The 20,577-nt window shown below is 40.9% G+C and overlaps 1 protein-coding gene across 8 annotated transcripts in view; it reads right to left on the bottom strand.

Annotated features, from left to right (window-relative positions):
- The window catches only part of TMEM131L (transmembrane 131 like), a 170,717-nt gene that overhangs the window by 51,227 nt on the left and 98,913 nt on the right, over positions 1-20,577 (bottom strand). For 5 of the 8 annotated variants that reach the window (XM_003822591.6, XM_024928630.4, XM_034959296.3 and 2 more), the window contains 5 exons: positions 4,507-4,584; positions 3,843-3,996; positions 2,169-2,227; positions 1,745-1,853; positions 482-578 (listed from right to left, as the gene is read on the bottom strand). In XM_003822591.6, coding sequence (XP_003822639.4) covers positions 482-578; positions 1,745-1,853; positions 2,169-2,227; positions 3,843-3,996; positions 4,507-4,584 — 497 coding nt within the window. The remainder of the gene's footprint in view (positions 1-481; positions 579-1,744; positions 1,854-2,168; positions 2,228-3,842; positions 3,997-4,506; positions 4,585-20,577) is intronic. The other 3 variants (XM_008976170.5, XM_063603961.1, XM_055111944.2) reach the window with 2 other exon arrangements.

Raw genomic sequence — 20,577 nt, 5'->3', positions numbered from 1 at the left:
ACAGTCAGCCCTCTTATAAGCCTCTAATTGCAAAAACAGGAGCATCATAAAACGTTACTAAATGAAAGCTAGTGCCAGAGACAACTTTGGCAATCGCCTCCTTCAACCTTCTGGCTCACATAGGGAGCAACTGGAAGCCCGAGGGGAAGCAACCAGGCTGCGGCCAGCACAGCTCACAGAGGCCGCCAGGACCAAACCAGAACCTGAAGTCAACTCAGAAACACCATGTGAATATGTACTCTTTTCACACATCTGGATGCCTGATGCTGAACCTATTTCATAAACTGAATTATTTCACTTCCTTTTCCCCACTCAGCTAATATCCCTTTCACTGCCTGTTAGCAATGCTAAGGCAAGGGGAGGCAAGGCCAGAGAGAGAGAGAATCATACAAATCATATCACTATATTTTTAAACCATTTCTAGAGGGGAAAACAACAACAACCACCATATAAGATTTCAGGGAAAGTGGAAGTAACCTACCCCTGAGCCACAGAAGAGAAGAGGCATGCTTTTAGTGTTGGAGTGTGTGTTGTTTTCTTCACATCTTCTATAATTCCACTGTCACATGATGTAGCTGCTTTGTGGTATAAAGAAATAAATGTGAAGCTTAAGTACCTTTTCTTTCATTAAGCCTGAATGAAAGATATATGTCTTATTTATAAATTTTTATTCACTTTTCTGTCTCCATTAAAATAGTGAATCAGACATAAAAGGTAACTACTTTCTCAAATGTTCCTGTCATCTTCTTTGTTGCCAATTATCCAGAAGTCCATACTTTTAAAAACCAACTTCTCTACCAGAAATGACAAAAGTGAAACAAGAAGCTCACTTGGCAGAGTAAGGGGGAATGTGTGGAGGCACGAGCAAGAAAGGAATAAAACCTAAAGAGCAAAAGGGAGCTGACCAGCAAAAAGTGGGCTGCATTTGAAAGCAGTGCTGATTGATCAAAATAATACTTTTAAGCTCTCCTTGATTAGGTTATAATATTGAGTCGCTTGTGTTCAATTCTTAACTCTCTGATGCTAATAACCAACTTTTTAAAAGTTATATATATGGTTTTTAAAAATTCAAACACTAACAAAAAATGTGAAAATAAAATCTACCTTTCTTCACCCTGACTCCCAATTATCTTAGAGGAGGCAGCTGTTAGCAGTTTCTCCAACATCCTTCCAGCTGTTCTGTGCATGTATAAGTACACAGATATCCTCTAAAAAAAAATTAAATGTCCACACACTGCTCGCATCGCTGTCCATGCATGTTTCTGAACACTCTCTCACATCTGAACACAGATGATCAGCTGTTCTGTCCTAACAAACACACATTTCTTATAGGTACAGTTTTCAATACATACATATCTGGAGGATAAACTCTCAAAACTAGAATTAAGGATCGAAGAGTAAATATGTGCATTTTAAATTTTCATAGAGATTTGCCAATTTTCCCTCAAAAACAGCCTGCATAGACTCCTGTCAAAAACCTAACAGTGCTTTCCTTCCTAATCGTTATCAACACAGAATATTAAGCTTTAAACTCAAAATTCTACATATGTGACAGAATAAAAGTGGCATCAACAATAGTTTCTACATCATACTATCTTAGAACTACTAAGGCTGGGACTTCTTGAAATCAAATGCATTCCCTTCACTTTTTTGAAACCATGCCTAATCTGTAGTTGTAGAAAGAGTTGCCATCATGACAACCAGATAACAAAGGTCAAATGACAATCTGTTTAAAAATCTGTACCTTTGCAGGTAAAAGAAGCAATTTTTGTAAAGTTTGTTGTAGAAGTAGGTAGTAGTACTGGTTCAAACTGCAGAGACAGAGCATCTCTCTGTGAGAAATGGCGTATATCCTGAAATAAAAGAAAAGTCCCACGTGACTACTCTCAGCTGGGAGAGTATTTATCCAGTTTGAATGAACTGTTAGAATAAATAGCACAGACCAGCCATACATAGCAACTGCTCAGCATCTGTGCCATAACCATATGGAGGGGATGCTGACAATCTTCATACAAACAGAGGTTCAAGCAAGGGCAAATGGGCTTAAATTAAAGCAAAAAAGAATAAAGATAGTGCTTCTGTCTCTGTTCCTGAAAAACCCTCATATTCTATAATTAAATGCACACTTGCAATTTTAAAAGTTTCTTTAGGTAAGCATTTACAATTACCTGTATCCATATAAGGCTGTTTCCTGAATGTAATATATACATATTTACTGCTGAATCATCTGTCCAAAAGAATCAGAGTATTAAAGCAGAGTATTTAATCACAGATTAAAACAGAGCCATCTCATTCTCACACCTTCATATAATCATTAAAATACCACATTACACATTTCTATAAAAAATGTTAACTTGTTTCTCAAAACTGAAATCAAAACTAGGAGGTGTTTTCTTTTTTTTTTTTTTTCTTTTTTAATCACAAGAAAAAAGATCCTCGTAAAAATGCCTACCAACCTAAGCCCTCTAAATGATGAGGAACTACCAGGAGCAAAATTCTGAGTTTAGGGTCACACAATGCTCTTCTGAATGAAACTAACCAACTGGACGACTTCAAATAAAGCTATGTTCTCCTGTTGATTAGAAAGCTCCTCATTTCCTCATTTGGATAACCACATTTGGAAAGAAGAAAATCCTGAGATCTCAGGTTTCAGGCTTCCTTTTAGCCCTCACCCACAGAAGTGGTCCCCATGGGTCAGGGATCTGCCCTCATAGATGTTCACCTGGCCACTATGAGAATCACCAAGCACTGAGGACAGGAGAGCTCTCCTGCTGATCCAGCACTACCACAGCCAGCTCTGAAGATTGAAAGGTAAAGGCTGTTTAACCAATTAAGACTGCCAAAGCAGGGCACGGTGGCTCATGCTTGCAATCCCAGCACTTTGGGAGGCCAAGCGGGGAGGAATGCTTGAGCCCAGGAGTTCAAGACCATCCTGAGCAACACAGGGAGACCTTGTCTCTACAAAAAAAAAAAAAAAAAAAAAAAAAAGGTTTAAATTAGCCAGGCATAGTGGTGTGCGCCTGTGGTCCCAGCTACTTGGGAGGCCAAGGTGGCAGGATCGCTTGAGCCCAGGAGGCTGAGGTTGCAGTGAGCCGAGATCACATCTCTGTGCTCCCACCTGGGCTACACAGCAAAATCCTGTCTAAAAAAAACAAAAACAGAAACAAAACCAAAAAACAAACAAAAAAAACCCAAAGAATAAAAACCATTGAATACGAATACATATATACAGTCACATTCAGAAGTCTTGATAACCAAAAGATACTAGTATACTCTACGTTAGGAATTTCATGGATCACAGAATGTGTCTCTGAAAAAAGTTCTTAGGAAGTTAAACAGATGAATGCATTTATTTCTGATAAGTAGGACACACATTTCCAAAGATAAAATTCATAAAACTGAACACTGAAATTCTACCTAACTTGTCAAGCATCCAGGAACAACCGCAACCTATTAGCTATTTAAAATACAAAACAGCATGATGTGGTTAAATGAGCTTAGGCAAATCATTAAAAGTGGAACAAGAAACCCAAGACTTCAAATACTTTGTAAATATTTATATTAAACTGTCATGCCCATTTAATTTCCTTACTGTCTCCAAACATGAAGAAAAATTATTCCTAAGGAAACTCAGAATAGTTTGCAGTTGTCACTTCTCCCCAAAATAATACAGCCTTCTTAGCAGTTGTAGGTTGAGAACGAGTTACTACTACAATCACTTAATAATTAAAGCAAAGGCTATTTGTCTTGGTTTGCTATGATACAATCTGTTCATAAATGCTATAGAATGATGATGCAGACTGATGAAAATATAATGAAAATTTTTAAACATTCCACCTTACCTGAGGTCTCAGATTCATCTGTAGCTACGTAAACAATAGAGAGATGATCTAACAAATCTTGTGTGTTTTCTTCAAATTCTTTCGAAAAGTTTTCCATTGTTACCATTATGCTCATTTGTAGACGCAAAACATCATCAGATTCCAGATAACAACCCTACAGTTGGAAGGAGGAGGAAAAAAGGGAAAAAAAAAATCATCTCAACTTTGTGGTTTCAAACTATGGAGGAAAGGAGAAGCATTTAACATAATGGGACGTGTGTGAGAACAGAATATGCTGTTTTGTGTTTTGTTTTATTTTATTTTATTTTATTTTGAGACGGAGTCTCACTCTGTCACCCAGGCTGGAGTGCAGTGGCGCGACCTCGGCTCACTGCAAGCTCCGCCTCCCAGGTTCACGCCATTCTCCTGCCTCAGCCTCCCAAGTAGCTGGGACTACAGGCACCCGCCAGCACGCCTGGCTAATTTTTTTGTATTTTTAGTAGAGACGGAGCTTCACCGTGTTAGCCAGGATGGTCTCTATCTCCTGACTTCGTGATCCACTCGCCTCGGCCTCCCAAAGTGCTGGGATTACAGGCATGAGCCACAGCGCCCAGCCTTGTGTTTTATTTTTAAGCAAAGAGGCAGGAAGGAAAGCAGAGAGAAAACACTACATATTTTATTTTACCTTTAATTGCTGACACACTTTATTATGTAAACTGCATTCCAGTTGCACCTGCAAGAGGCTAGTATTAGTGGTTTCTGCCTAAAAGAAGAAAAAAGGAGGAAAAGAACTTTAAGTAAAAGGCTCAATCTCACACTAATAATAAACAATCTATCAAGTATTCAGAAACTACACTTTTTCATTTATTCAATAAATATCTGAGTATCTGCTAAATGCTGGGCATTATTCTTTTTAGTGGATATACAACAGTAAGCTAAACAGAGAAATCTGTTCTCAGGACTGTCACTGAGCTTACATTCTAATGAAAATCATAAGTTCTCCCTCGGGCAACATGAAAATTCCTTATTACACCTATAAGCAGGTGAATATGTTCTAAATATACACAGGAACACTGGAGTTTGGTGTTTCTAATGTTTGTTGAAAATGTTATTTAAACACAGGAATCTATTGTTATTTTAAAGTAGGTTTACAAAGTAACAAAATTCTAAGTGTGCCTTCCATCAGTACAATGACCTAGAAACCATGACCCTCAAGTTAGACCAAAAAAATAAAAAATAAAAAAAAAAGAGATGTCCAAAATTCAATTGACTATCATTTTTAACAGGGAAGAGTTATGGATGAAAGAGACAAAAGCATATAAAAAGAATGCAAGACTCTGTCAAATTTAAAGATCTTAACAGCCCCTGGGATGATGTCAACACATATTTAAGAAAAGGAAAATGAAAAATCAAATCAAGGGATACAACCTTGGGTAGGAGGGTGGGGGCTACAGGCATGTGAATACAGCAAAAAGTTACTCAGTGCAGTATGTGAATCTAAAAGACATGGGCTATGAGACTTCCTCTTTCATTAAGTTTAATGTCTCTGGCATAGTGATTCCAAAAAGGTACTCCACCCGGGAGCCACAGTCCTAACATCAAATCTTGGCAAGGTAAGAAGGCATTCTCCAAAGCCTAGGCTGGCTTAATAGGGAGTACCTATTTAAAAACCCAGGAAAGATGCATTACTAAGAAGAATCACTACAATTATGTTTGTTAGATTTATAAAACTTACCCAAGTACATTATAAAAGAATACATTTTAAACTACTTCAATTGTCATTCAGGCAATTAAAATACAGAAAAAAAGAATAGGTCAGGCACAGTAGTGGTTCACATCTGTAATCCCAGCACTTTGGGAGGCCAAGGCAGTGGATCACTGGAGCCCAGGAGTTGCAGACCAGCTAGGAGACATGGCAAAACCCCGTCTCTACTAGAAAAAATACCAGAATTAGCCAGGCGTGGTGATGTGCGCTTATAGTCCCAGCTACTAGGAAGGCTGAGGTGGGATGATTGATTGAGCCCAAGAGGTCAAGGCTGTAGTGAACCGTGACTCTTTTAATCTTTTTTTAAGAAAAAGAATAAAATATATTTTTAATGCAGTAAAAATATTTAAGGAGTTTAATTAAGTTTGTAAATGGGACCAAACATTAAATACTCTTTTAAAGAAATCATTGTTCATATCTGCTAGTATTCTTAAATAGAATAATATGATTTGTAAAATGAATCTAAAATCTTAAACTAGATTTTTTTGTTTTGTTTTTTGAGACAGGGTCTCACTCTGTTTCCCAGGCTGGAGTCGGGTAGTGCAATCTTGGCGCATGCAACCTCCACCTCAGCCTCCCAAGTAGCTGGGACTACAGGCGCACACCACCACACATGGCTAATTTGTGTATTTTTTATAGAGACGGAGCTTCACCATATTGCCCAGGCTGGTTTTGAACTCCTGGGCTCAAGCAATCCACCCACCTCAGCCTCCCAAAGTGCTAGGATTACAGGTGTGCACCAACACACCAGCCTGAAGAACTAGATTTTTAAATTTGTCTATGAACAAATCCCAACATCAAACAGAAAAAGCCCACTTTCTGAAACTGATTTTTAATTTTTAAAATTTATCTTTAAAATTAAAAGAGACTTGTTAGGCTGGGTGCAGTGGCTCATGCCTGTAATCCCAGCACTTTGGGAGGCCGAGGTGGGTGGATCATCTGAGGTGACGCAGTTGGAGACTAGCCTGGCCAAAATGGTGAAACCCCGTCTCTACTAAAAATACAAAAAAAAATGGCCAGGCATTGTGGCTCACGCCTGTAATCTCAGCACTTTGGGAGGCCGAGGCGGGCGGATCACGGGGTCAGGAGATCAAGACCATCCTGGATAACATGGTGAAACCCCGTCTCTACTAAAAATACAAAAAATTAGCTGGGTGTGGTGGCGGGCGCCTGTAGTCCCAGCTACTCGGGAGGCTGAGGCAGGAGAATGGCGTGAACCTGAGAGGCAGAGCTTGCAGTGTGCCGAGATCACGCCACTGCACTCCAGCCTGGGCGACAGAACGAGACTCCATCAAAAAAAGAAAAAACTAGCTGGGCATAGTGGTGCACACCTGTAGTCCCAGCTACTTGGGAGGCTGAGGCAGGACAATCACTTGAACCCAGGAGGTGGAGGTTTCAGTGAGCTGAGATCGTGCCACTGCACTCCAGCCTGGGTGACAAGAGTGAAACTCCGTCTCAAAAAAAAATAAAATACTTGTTATACTGCCCAGGCTGAAGCACAGTGGCAATTCACAGGCACAATCATAGTGCAATGCAGCCTCAAACTCCTGGCCTCAAGCAATCCTCCCACCTCAGCCTCCTGAGTAGCTGGGACTACAAGCGTGCACTACCATGCCCAGCTCTGAAACTGCTTTAACTAAGGTTACAAATGATCCTCACACGGCCAAATCCAACAGAAACTTCTCCTTTTGTTCACCACTCTCCCTGCTGCCACCAGCCCCCTGTCCTGTTACAGCCTGAACCACTTGTCCCTCTCGGTTTTTCTTTCTCTCTGGTTCCTCTGCCAGCTGTTGCTCCTTTAACCATCAGACACTGAGTTATGCTGGATGCCGCCTATGCCCTCTTCACTCTCTCCCAGGGGAGCTTGTTGGCATGCTGAACCCTCCCACATCGATTCCTCTAGCTTAGTCCTCTCCATACCCATATGTCCAACCAGTGACTGGGCATCCACCTGAATCCTCACACACCCCAACCTGGCCACCTTTGCTGTGTGCCTCATCTTAGCACCATTATTCATCAACCCTATCATTATTTATCCAGTTGTTTAAGCCAGAAACCTGAAAACCCCTTTCACTTCAGCTTCTCATACTCTCCTCAAACAAATCCATAACCAAGTCATACTGATTGTACCTCCTTCATGAGCCCTTAAACCCACTCACTTCTCCTCTTTCTTAATACCCCAGATATCAGGGGTTGGCAAACTATGCCCACAGGTTAAATCCAGTTTGCTGCTTATTTTTGTCAGCAAAGTTTTATTGGAACACAGCCATGCCCGTTCCTTTATGGACTGTCTACCATTGCCTTCATGCTATGATAGCAGAGTTGAGTACTTGCAACAGAGACTGTACAGCCTACAAAGTCAAAATAAATACTCTAACACCACGAAACTACACAAAAAAATGATGGTGCAGTAACTTCCTCCTAGTCTCCCTGCATCCACCTCTGCCCTTTCCACTCCATTCTCCACACTGCACCAAGAGTGAATTTACCCATATACAAATCTGGTCATGCCACTATTTGCTTAAAACTCTTCAAAGACTTCTCACTTGGCAAAAGTCCCAAATCCTCTGCTGTCGCTATAAACTTCCGGCGCCTGCCTAGTCTCGACCTCCCTGCGCATGCTCCAACCTCACTGGTCTCGTTTCTGCTCTGCTTGCCTCAACACCTTTGAATTTTCTGTCCCTTTGCCTTGCACCCACTCCTCCAACCCACCCACCTCTCCACCTAGCTAAATCTGATTTATGCTTCATGTCCTGGCTTAAAAATACCCTTTCAGACACCACAGCAACTTCTACCTGACCTTTTGTAACACTTCTCACAACAACATGGTCAAGGTCTATCTACCCCAGGAGATTCTAAGCATCTCGTGCTTCGAATGCACAATGCCTATCACTTCATCAGCACTCAATAAACAGCTGATGAGTGGATAGAGGTGGGCATACAGCCACAGATGCTACGGAATCAGCTTGAAAAGGGCAAGAGAAGCTTGAAAAGGGCAAGAAACAGAAAATAGTAAATGGTGTCTACAAAATAAAAGAATAAAAACCTGACAGTGTGTATTTCTGATCTGAAACTTTCAAAAAACGTTTAAAGAAAAAAATCATATTAACACACTTTTAAAGTACACATTTATAAGTTTTTTTTTTTTAAAGAAATCTACAACAATTTAACTATGTTAAGGTCTTAACCTGACAAGGCAATTCTCTACCCTACAATATTTCTTCAAATGAAAAGATGTTAAAATTTCACAATCATATTAACAGTTTTTGACACAATTAACAACGCTATTTTGCAGAGTAATTTGCTATGATTTAAAGCCTAATATATTGTCATTCTTAGTAAATCTCTGGACGGATATATTTATAACTTGCCATTTTAATTAAGATTCTTCTATTAGCGAGAGGCATTTTAAAAATCACTATTTTGTTTCTTTTGCTGTAGGACATATTTCAGAATCCCACAAGGGGGAGTTCTAGCACCTCCAAACTGCCCTTCAGAAGTATGCTAATTTTTCTAAAAGAAAAAGTTTCAAGTCCATATCTTTCTCAAAAGAACAAAACAATTGGGCCGGGCGCGGTGGCCAACGCCTGTAATCCCAGCACTCTGGGAGGCCAAGGCAGGCGGATCACGAGGTCAGGAGATCAAGACCATCCTGGCTAACATGGTGAAACCCTGTCTCTACTAAAAAATACAAAAAATCAGCCGGGCATGGTGGCGGGCACCTGTAGTCCCAGCTACTCGGGAGGCTGAGGCAGGAGAATGGCGTGAACCTGGGAGGCAGAGCTTGCAGTGAGCCGAGATCGGGCCACTGCACTCCAACCTGGGCAACAGCATGAGACTTCATCTCAAAAAAAAAAAGAACAAAACAATAGCAACATTAACTTGATAAAAAAGAAACTCTAACCAAAATGTTAGCCAGGGGGCAACCACATACTAGGGTTACAAGTTCCCCACCCATCCCCAACCAAGCACACTGTGTGACAACAGGACACGCCCTCATCCAGAGTGAGCCTGGGCTGATTAGACAGGAAAAACAAATAAAAACCTAATTGTCTAGTTTTGAAACCTCCCATACTCCTTTAACAAATCAGATCAGATATTTTATAGAAAAAAGAAAAAGTAACTCTATAAACAACTTTTTCTTAAGTAGTCTTCATTGAAAGTATTAATACAGTTTATATATTTCATATTATTTCATATAAAGTATTATCCCCTTTTAGAAGATGGGGGAAATTGTGGCTTGGAGGGGTTAAGAGACTTATCAAAGATCTTGGGGCTAGGCAGTAGAAAAACAGAAAAAAAAAATCAGGTTTTTCAACTGCAGTCAGTACTTTTTTAACAAATCAAAATAGATCAAATCTGTTTCTCCTAGGTACCTAAAGGCCTAAAAATCCATCAACACAGGGATATATATTAGAAAACCATACCAAGATAAAATGCAAAGGTCAAGAAAATAGAAATGTTAAAACTCCTTTTGTATGTCATGTATTTCCACAGTTTTGTGGTGAAGAAGTATGAATTTAGGGAACTGGATACTAGAGAGAAAGGAATCATCTCCCTTCACTTGCTAAGGAATTGCTGGTGCCCTGGGCCACAAGAAGGGTGTGATTTGGGGGGACTGTGTGCAATTAAACAGGAAAGGAAATAACAGACTTAAAGTACTAAGTCATTATGATGTATTATCAACAAGAGTAAAGCACAGCCTAATAAATAAATATATTTGAGAATCTATATGAATCCAGACAGAATGAACAAGAGGCTTGATGTTCCTGGTAATAACCACATGAAACCTTTTTATTTAAGGACTATAACTTATGAAATATGAAAGAATTACTTAGACAAATCCCAATCTTAGATTCTGTATTTCTCAGACATCTTTCTCCCCTTTCACAATTTTGAATGCTAAATATTAGAAGTCATTATAAAAGTAAATCTCGGCCGGACGCAGTGGCTCACACCTGTAATCTCGGCACTTTGGGAGGCCAAGGAAGGCGGATCACTCGAGGTCAAGAATTTGAGACCAGCCTGTCCAACATGGTGAAACCCTGTCTCTAGTAAAAATACAAAAATTTGCTGGGCATGGTGGCACACACCTGTAATCTCAGCTTCTCGGGAGGCTGAAGCTGGAGAATTGCTTGAACCCGGGAGGCGGAGCTGCAACTGCACCATTGCACTCCAGCCTGGGTAACAGAGTCCATCTCAAAAAGGCAAGAAAAAGTAAATCTCTTATGCCAACATATGCATCTGGAACACTGATTCTGTATAAGCCATCTGACTGCTCCAGCAGGTGGCCCCCACACACAGTATTATGCACATGGCAAATGATCTTGTATAAAATGAGAGCTATCTTGGGTGCCTTCCACATAACACTCAGATTCTATAACCAAACTCCTAATTTAGTGTTTCCTGCATAACAGCAGGCTCAGCTGAGTTATTAATAAGTACTGTACAGCTATTTTTCCCTGATATTAAATAGCAATTGTGTTTCAACCCCCACCACCACCACTACCCTTTTATTCCTCAGATATTAACCACTAAAACAAAATCTAACTATACTGCCAGACCCACTCATGCAAACATTTGCAAAAACCTAGGAAGTGGCTGAAATTAGTTTGCTTTGAGGAAAAAAGAGGCTACTGCATATGGATAGCATTTTTCCTTACCCACATCATTTTAGAAAAGGCAGTGTGGCCAAGTGCCTTAGCCAACACAGATTTGAGATCAAACCCCAGCCATAAAAGCCTGGGGACATTCCCCACCCACTCTAAGACTCAGCTTCCTCTTCTATGAAATCAAGTTATTGAATTCACAGCAATATGATGGGTGCTAAATGAGATACATATGCAAACCACTGGGTACACAGTAGGCCTCAAAGGGGAGATTATATTGATTTGCTCATTCACAATTAATGTATTTATTTAATAAAATTCCACAACAAATAATTTAGATGCTTGGGGGAAGCATTTTTCCCACATTAAAGCTTTTAGAAGATAACTCTTTAACCATTCCTTTGGTTTCTAAGAGATTTTTTTTCCCCCTGAAACACTTCAAGTTCTTTTTATTTCATGATTGGAACAGAACTCAAGAAAAAAAGAAGTGTCATTTACTGGACACTACCTCCCACCCCCTGAAATGTGCCAGAAACCCTGAAAGACAGACAAAAAACAATTGGGAGACTAAGATAACCCCTGTACTATCTAAACTTTTGGTTTGGCCAAGTGGAAGTCATCTGTGTTGGGCAACACCTTGGTTTTTACACCTGGATAACTAGCTTTTAACTATTACAACCTGGGCTGGCAGCTTCAGCAGAGCCATGTGGGATTTTCACCTTGATAGGTCAGGCAGCGTATGTTGGCTCTGTCCAAAGGCAAGTAACTATTTTTATACAATTGGATGATGCTGGGCCTCAAACAAATGACAAGTAGGCCCTGCATGTCTGGCACAGGCCCTGAAACAAGATCCAGGCTCGGCAAAAGTTTAAGCTTTGTGATGCAGGCTGCCGTTGCTTGACCTTGAGTAGAATGGGCACAGCTTATACTTAAGCAGGCATCACTGTGGCGAGAATTAGGCTATAAAAGAAAGGATGCTGTGGTGGTTCCTCAAAAAACTTGAACAGAATTACCAATTCCATTTCTAGGTATACACTCAAAAGTGACAGCAGGGACTCGGATACTTATATACCCATGTTCATGGCAAGACTACTCATAAATGCCACAAGGTGGATAAACAAAACATGATACCTATGTGCAACAGAAAATTATTCAGCCTTAAAAAGGAATAAAATTCTGATACATGCTATATAACATGGGAGAACCTTGAAGACATTATGCTAAATGAAATAAACCAAACACAAAGGCACAAATACTATATAATCCCACTTCTATGAAGGACCTAGAATAGTCCAATTCATAGAGACAGAAAGTAGAATAGTGGTTGCCAGGGAGAATAATGGTGGCTGAGGGAAGGTGTTTAATGGGTATGGAGTTTCCCCTTGGGGTGATGAAAGGGTCCTGGAGACGGATGGTGGTGATGACTGTACAACACTGTGAATGTACTTACTGCCAGTGAACTGTACGCATACAAATGGTGAAAATGGTAAATTTTGTGTTAAGTATATTTTACCCCATATATATAGGGAAAGGGGAAGGCAAGAGCTAGACACAGCTGAAATGGTTTAAAATAACCAAACTGGGCCGGGTGTGGTGGCTCATGCCTGAAATACCAGCACTTTGGGAGGCTGAGGCAGGTGGATTACCTGAGTTCAGGAGTTCAAGACCAGCCTGACCAACATGGTGAAACCCCATCTCTACTAAAATTACAAAAATTAGCTGGGCGTGGTCATGGGCACCTGTAATCCCAGCTACTTGGGAGGCTGAGGCAAGGGAATCACTTGAACCCGGGAGGCAGAGGTTGCAGTGAGCCGAGATCACACCACTGCACACCAGCCTGGGCAACAAAAGCGAAACTCTGTCTCAAAAAACAAAACAAAACAAAAAAGAAATAACCAAACCTTGCTGGGTAACCAACACAAAGTTACAGCTAGACAGACAGAATGAGTTCTGGTGTTCTACAGCACTACAGGGTGACTGCAGTTGACTACAATAAAGCCAGAAGGGAGGATTTTGAATGTTCACAACATAATGAAATGATAAATGTCTGAGGTGATAATATGCTAATTACCCTGAGTGGATCATTACACATTGTATACAGTATCAAAATAGCACTCTCTATCCCATACCTAAGTACAATTATTACATGCCAACTAAAAAGGAAAAAAAAAAAGAAAACAACATCTAGAAAGTCAGGTTAAACAGATATAAAAAGAGAAGTGGAGATACTTTGAGATCTCATTGTGCAGGTATTCAAAATGAAATATATCTTTGTGCTAAATGGAGCTTTTAAAAGAATCTAATAAAGGAAGACAGGCAAGATCTCAGCAGACTGGAATTGTTCCTCAAAAAATAGGCCAGTCATGGTGGCTCACACCTGTCATCCTAGCACTTTGGTAGACCGAGGCAGGTGGATCACTTGAGCTCAGGAGTTTGAAACCAGCCTGGGCAACATGGTGAAACCCTGTCTCCACAAAAAAATATAAAACTTAGCTGGGCGTGGTGGTACATGCCTGTAGCCCCAGCTACTCAGGAGGCTGAGGAGGGAGGATCACCTGAGCTCGGGAGGCCAAGGTTGTAATAACTGTGACTGCACCACTGCATTCTAGCTTGGGCAACAGAGCAAGACCCTGTCTTAAAACAAAAGTAAAAATAAAAATAATTAAGAAACAACGATTGAGTTCTAGGAACTGTGAAGAAATACACTTAAATCCCCCATAGTAAACAATTAAGGAGCTCTACCATCAAAGACTGAGGCGGCTACACCAAGCCTTACACAAACCTGGACAGGTGAGAGGAAACCAGGAAGGTGAGTGTGGAATGCTCAGTGCATTTTTCAATGGAGATACAATTACTGCTTGTGCCCTGAGGGAATATGCTTGAGAAGTTTATGGCATTTAGGACTCAATCAAAAGAAGGCACAGCAAAGAGGAAACCATTAAAGGGGAACCAGGCAGGACAAGATAAACTGAGCCTGGGCCTGACTGGGATACTGGGCTGACAGGAGAGTATCTCTTATGTAAGATTATGCAATGCAACAAACAGAAAAAAGGTTTGTTTGAACTATAGATGTTTTTAGTAGACCCAGAACTTGATTTTATCTCTTTTGCTTTGGGAGAACACACCGAAAAAAATCTAGAGAAAGATCTAAAGGGAAAATAAATATCTAGACCAAAAAGTTAAAAAAAAAAATTAAAGGAATGCACTAATTTAAAAAGAAAGAGAGCAACACAAAAAGCTGGTTAAATTGAACAGTGGAGAACAAGCAAGTCCTGGGGGCACAGCCAACTAACGCAGAAAAAGAAGGAACTATCCCCACTAGGCCCTGATGGACTCACACTTCCAAAGTGTCAACAACTGCTCACCTCAGGGCATCTGCTGAGAACACCACTCCAGTTGAAATAAGTGGACAAAAAGGAAACAATCTTCCCTAAGAAGCAGGTTTCAGAAGCCCCCGCAAGTCCACAGTGAGAGGCAATGGAAACCACCCTGTGCACAGATCTCAACGTCACTTCCCACAGACTGCAGAAGCTCTGCTCCTAACACAGCTTCCATACCACTAGCACAAAAGTGCCGGGAGATGCCAGAAACAAGGGCCCAAGGAAGAAACAGAAATCCACACACGGAAAACAGAAGGCAGGCAGGCAGGCCGAGTATGTGGGCTACTGCCAGGCAAATTTATAAACTCTGAGGGAAGGCCAGAGCATCTCAGGTGCCCTTCCTGAGCAGAGCAGTGGTATGCACAGGTGGCTCCTCTCTAACCCCCAAAGTACCCAGATTAGCCTCCTGACTAATGGTGATCTCTCCCTGCCAAGCGTTAAGTGCAAAGGTCTGAGACTCCACAACCAGCATGAATTCAAGTGGAAACCAAGGTGAGGCTCTCTCCAACTTCCTTCCCTCTCTTTGGTAAATCTGAAGTACTGGGGACGATTCTGCTTAAAATTAGTGCTTGGAGGGCTGGGGAGTGGGGGGACACGTTTTCCAATTTTTTTGGATGTGAAGTTAATAATCTGTTATTCTTGTGTGTTTCATTAAGATTGCAGATTCAAGTGAGGCTCAAATGACTTACTATTGAACCACTATAAATTCTGAAACCTTGCGGAAACCACGCACATTCTAGCAAGAACAAATCCAGCCTGTAGCTACTAAAAGTTCCCCAGCTGCACAGAGGCATGGAGAACTTCTGATTAAAATAAAAATAAAATAAAATAAAAACAAGAAATTGAAGAGGACTTCAAATTCTTTGAATGTTAACTCACGGGCCAAGATAACTGGATACACTACCATAGCCTTGAACTTTCATGTCCCGTGGGGGGTTCGAATCTCTGAATATTAAAGTTCTCCCGGAGTTTCATAATAGGAGAGGGTTTATATTCAGAAGGTTCTTTTTAAAAGTTAAGTGATTAAGGCATTTCAGCTATGTGCCAGAGACTAGTTCTAAGCTCTTTAAATAAATTGGTTGATTCAATTGCTACACCAACCCTATCCGAAAGGGCTATTATTACATATTTTACAGATAAACTGAGACGCAGGGAGATTAGGTAACTTGGCTACAGTCACTCAGAACCAAGATTTTTAGCCAGGTGGTCTGGTTTGGAATTCAGCCTCTTATTCACTCCCACTATGCATCTCTATGACAGGCATTTTATATGGCTGATATTTTCTACTGCCATATTTTAACACTGTTATTTAATCTCATCACAAAAGCTCTGATAAACTGTACCGGATATTGCAGTTGAAGAGAATTTGGGATGGGGAAACAGAGGAAGATGTGAACTTTCAACCCTGGTTACAGTGTGGCCTTGGGGCAGATTATTAGTGAATTTATCTAATCCATCTCAAAGCTGTCTAGGGGCAAACTCAACAGCAGACCCCAGCAGTCTGAAGAGGGTCAACAAAGAAATCAGGGGAGGGGTTGGCTCTCAGGGGAAGGAGGAACAGGTCCGAGAAGGTGAAAGCACAGGGCTGGAAGTCGGCTGATCTCGGGCTTAACAGGTAATTCCAAAGGGTCAAGAGCACAGAAACCAAGGACGTCACAATGAAAGGCTTCTCTTTCCTTAAACACTACTGTCCTTTTATCCCAAGCCTTCCTCTCTCCTTGGAGGTCGAGGAATTACCTAATTGGTGGGCAACAGAGAAGCATCCTGTGCTGTAGGAAGGGGTGAGCAGGGCAGGGGCTCTTGGAGGAGTTGGTTTCTTTCCTCCTCCTCTCTACACTTTGGGAAGCATCTGTCCTTCAGACCCAAACTTCCCCTCCAGTGGGCCACCCCAAAGTCTACCCTAGGGGAGAAGGAGTTAGTAACTCCTGGCTCTCTTACCCTGGCTGATACAGGAGAATATGTCTTATCAGTAATACAAAGCCGGTTTTAGTTCTCTAACTCCAGATTCTTAAATATCCAATGATTCAGAACTTGGTCAGGAAGAGAGGTGTTATTTATTAGGTATCTCTAAGTCTTCTAACAAAAGTTTCTAAAGTACTCTAATAGAATAAATGAAGGAAGTCAAAGGAAAGTCTGTGTGTCATATCTTCATAAATAGCTTATTATAATGTTTTCCTTTTTAAGATTCATTTATCCAATTGTCAATCATTTATTTACTACATGTTATATTGCCAGACTCTATGCTAGGTAACAGGAAAACAAAGATTAGGGCATAATTCTTGCTCTTAAGGGGTTAAATCTAGTACAGAAAAATTCATAAAAACAAAAGCTTTTGAGTATTATAGCTGCTACAACAGGGATCTCTTAGGGTTTTCAGTAAGAAACTAGTCAATTCTCCTGGGAGGCAAAAAAATAAAAAGAGACAAGGTAAACATTGAGTTAAAAGAGGGACCAGGAAACTGTGTCCTCACAGTAGCCAAGAAAGCCAAGATTTTAAAGCACAAACAAGGAGGAAGAGGAGCGGGAAGAGACTCCACTGAGTCTGAAACAAAAGTGAGGGGAGGGAGAACACCCCCACTCACACATCTTGGTATTCTTTCTAGAGTCTTCACGACGCGCCCCTCCTTTCTTCCAGTCACCAACCCTCCTCTACCTCTCCCCTTCCCAAGTTCCCATTCCACAAAAGCATTCTCACTTGAAACTTAAGAAAATTTTTAGAAGTTTAAGCAATTCCTTTTAAAACAACAAAAAAGCTATATTCAGAAGTAGGTAGATAAGTAAATGTACAACATCACTTAATTTCCCCTTAACATATAATCATTTTCCAGAGATTGACAGCCTATCATTTTTATGTAAAAAAGATCAAACAACTTTTATCACTCAAACTGAAAGGAGTGCTAGCTTGCCTTAGGTAGACAGCAAGGGAAGGATTTCCAGAGAGTCCCCAGTTCAAGGTTTAGTGCCTTATTCCCACATAACATAAAAAGCAGCCTGGGGGCTGGGCATGGTGACTCATACCTGTAATCCCAGCACTTTGGGAGGCCCAGGCAGTAGGATCACCTGAGGTCAGAAGTTCGAGACCAGCCAGGCCAACGTGATGAAACCCCATCTCTACTAAAAATACAAAAATTAGCTGGGTGTGGTGATGCATGCCTGTAATCCCAGCTACTCAGGAGGCTGAGACAGGAGAATCGCTTGAACACTGGAGGCGGAGGTTGCAGTGAGCCGAGATCGTGCCATTGCACTCCAGCCTGGGTGACAAGAGCAAAAGTCTGTCTCAAAAAAAAAAGCCTGGGGGAAAAAAAATCTAGCTTTCTTCTTTCACTTACTAAACTTTCACTCTAATCTCACCTTCATGCGGTGCTCCTTAATCCTCTTGGAGGTAGGACAAAAAACTCCAGGTGTTCTCTCAAACAACAAAAAACAGTTACATCTTGGTGTACTGCTAAAACTACAACAAAATGTTACTAAATACATTATGTTTACACAGGTATTTGTAGGAATTCTAGCTATCACAATACTGTTTATTCCATTTAACTAATTATGTAAGACTATCAGGAAAATGGGACAGCTCTAAAGACCCTTAACCTTTCTCTGTTATCTCTTTTTCCATCTTCAAATCCTAGATCAGGTATTTTGTAACTTGTTGGGGAGAAATGTGCCCCTTTCCATTTCCTCATCAAACTGTGATTGAAAGGCTTTCCACGTTCTCCTCCTTACCCTGATTTTACAGCTTCCCTTCTAGATTGCCACGTTAATTGACAGGGATCAGCACCTTAGAAGGCAAGTAGCAGGTAACAACTTGAGGCACCCACCCCAGGCCAAATCTAGCAGGCACCACGCTGCAGGCAGCCCGGGACCGCAACCTTTGCCCAGCACCTGTCCCTGGCAGGCAGGCACGAGGGTTTGACACCACACGCTGAAAGCAAGGGCTGTGCCAGTTTTAAAAGGTTAGAAACTCCTGGTCTGAAATGTATTAGATATCACACAGAATATCCAGAGATAATCTCTCCTGTACACAATCCAGCAACATGTTGCCATGGCAGGGGAGAAAATCTCTCATCCACACATAAACTTAGAAAAAATACTGCAGGAGAAAACCAACTATTAATTGCGATGATCACTGCCAAGTATGACTGTGGTCTTAAGGTTTATTTCTAATGTTTCATTTCTCTGGGTTTCCCATGTTTTCTTATAATCACATTATACCTTCGGATAATCCCAGAATATCCTTAAGAGAAAATCTCTTAGACAATTCAATAATTTGATACTATGTTGAGACACACACACACACACACACACACACACATACTCACACTCACACACAAAGACAAAACTACCTTTACTTGGCAGAACTCTGTGTCAGGGTTTTCCTCTAACTTTAAAACCAAGTTTCAGCCGGACACGGTGGCTCATGCCTGTAATCCCGGCACTTTGAGAGGCTGAGGCGGGCGGATCGCGAGGTCAGGAGATCAAGACCATCCTGGCTAACATGGCGAAACCGCGTCTCTACTAAAAATACAAAAAATTATCCGGGCATGCTTGCGGGCGCCTGTGGTCCCAGCCACTCGGGAGGCTGAGGCAGGAGAATGGCGTAAACCTGGGAGGCGGAGCTTGCAGTGAGCCGAGATTGCGCCACTGCACTCCAGCCTGGGCGACAGAGTGAGACTCTTGTCTCAAAAAAAAAAAAAAGTTTCCCACATTGTCTTATAATCACATTTTTAACAACAACATTATTTACAATGATTCCAATAATAATAATTTAAGTTCTTTTCAATCTTTCAGACAAAGTATATGGCTAATGATGCTAAATGCTAGATTCTGAGACAATGCCAATTTCAAATATTCTGTTTTGCCCAAACAAGTCACTGAAACACTCCCCAAATCTCAATGGCTTGAATCCAATACATTACTGGAGAAAATATTTAAATAATAAAATTTCTTGCCTTCTCATGAGCCTAACACAACATAAACCTCGCCATATATTTAGTTACAATCGCAGTCTAATTTTAATACTTGTCACACATTCCCAAATAGGTATCATAATTATAATTCAAAGAACTACTTAATATTCTACTATGTTGATATATGTAAATTTATCAAATCCTTTTTCTACTGTTGGGACTTTAAGTTGCATCTTCTTTTTTGCCATAATAAAAATGCTTCAGAGAACACTGTATTTGCATTTATCTTTTCTGGATCATGGATTACTAAAGCAATAGATATGAAAATCAATACAGCATTTACTAAATTTGGGAAAAATTTAAAGCATACTGAGCTGGCATTGCCAAGGACCAAAATGTGCCCTTATTACAAAAATTACAAAAAGTTAATAATCATTCGCTGGCTCTACTCTCAACCTTCACCAAGTAACTTAAACTCTAAGTCCATTCTATAATTTCTAAAATAAGAATAATACCACCTGCCCCGGTAGTAAATCTGCTGAAGGTCAAACTGGTTGATGTGGTGAAAAGGTGAAGTTAGTTATACAAATCTTAGATGTTATGACTAGTAGATATGCTATTTGGGGATCTCAACTCAGATGCCCATTGACTCATTTATCTATTAAAAACTCTGGGAGTCCTCAATGCACTAAACACGAAATTGATAGAGATTATAATAATGAAAAAGCAGGCCCTGTCCCTCCTGCAGAGCTTCATGGAAGAGCAGGAGAGAGACATCCAAGACTCTAAACATTAAGGCAGGGTGTGGACCAAGTGGCATGCAGACCTCGAGCACAGCCTGCCTGGGAACCTGAAGAGGTGCCAGAGAGGCAATATCTGAAATGGGTCTTGAAGGATGGAATTAGAAGAATAATTAGAATGGGATAAAAGCTTATGAGGCTAAGAGAGCTTGTGGAAAAGGGATGGCATGTTCCGGGAATGATGAAAGGTCTGTGAGGCCAGAGTTCAGAAAAGAGGGGTAGAAGCTCTGAGCCTGGAGGGAGAAGCTGGTCCCAGGTTATCAAGGACCTTGTATGCCAAGCAAAGGAGCTTGGACTT

This window comes from Pan paniscus, chromosome 3, assembly GCF_029289425.2.
Source record: "Pan paniscus chromosome 3, NHGRI_mPanPan1-v2.0_pri, whole genome shotgun sequence".
Taxonomy (NCBI): domain Eukaryota; kingdom Metazoa; phylum Chordata; class Mammalia; order Primates; family Hominidae; genus Pan; species Pan paniscus.
This window is presented reverse-complemented; position numbering and strand designations above follow the sequence as displayed.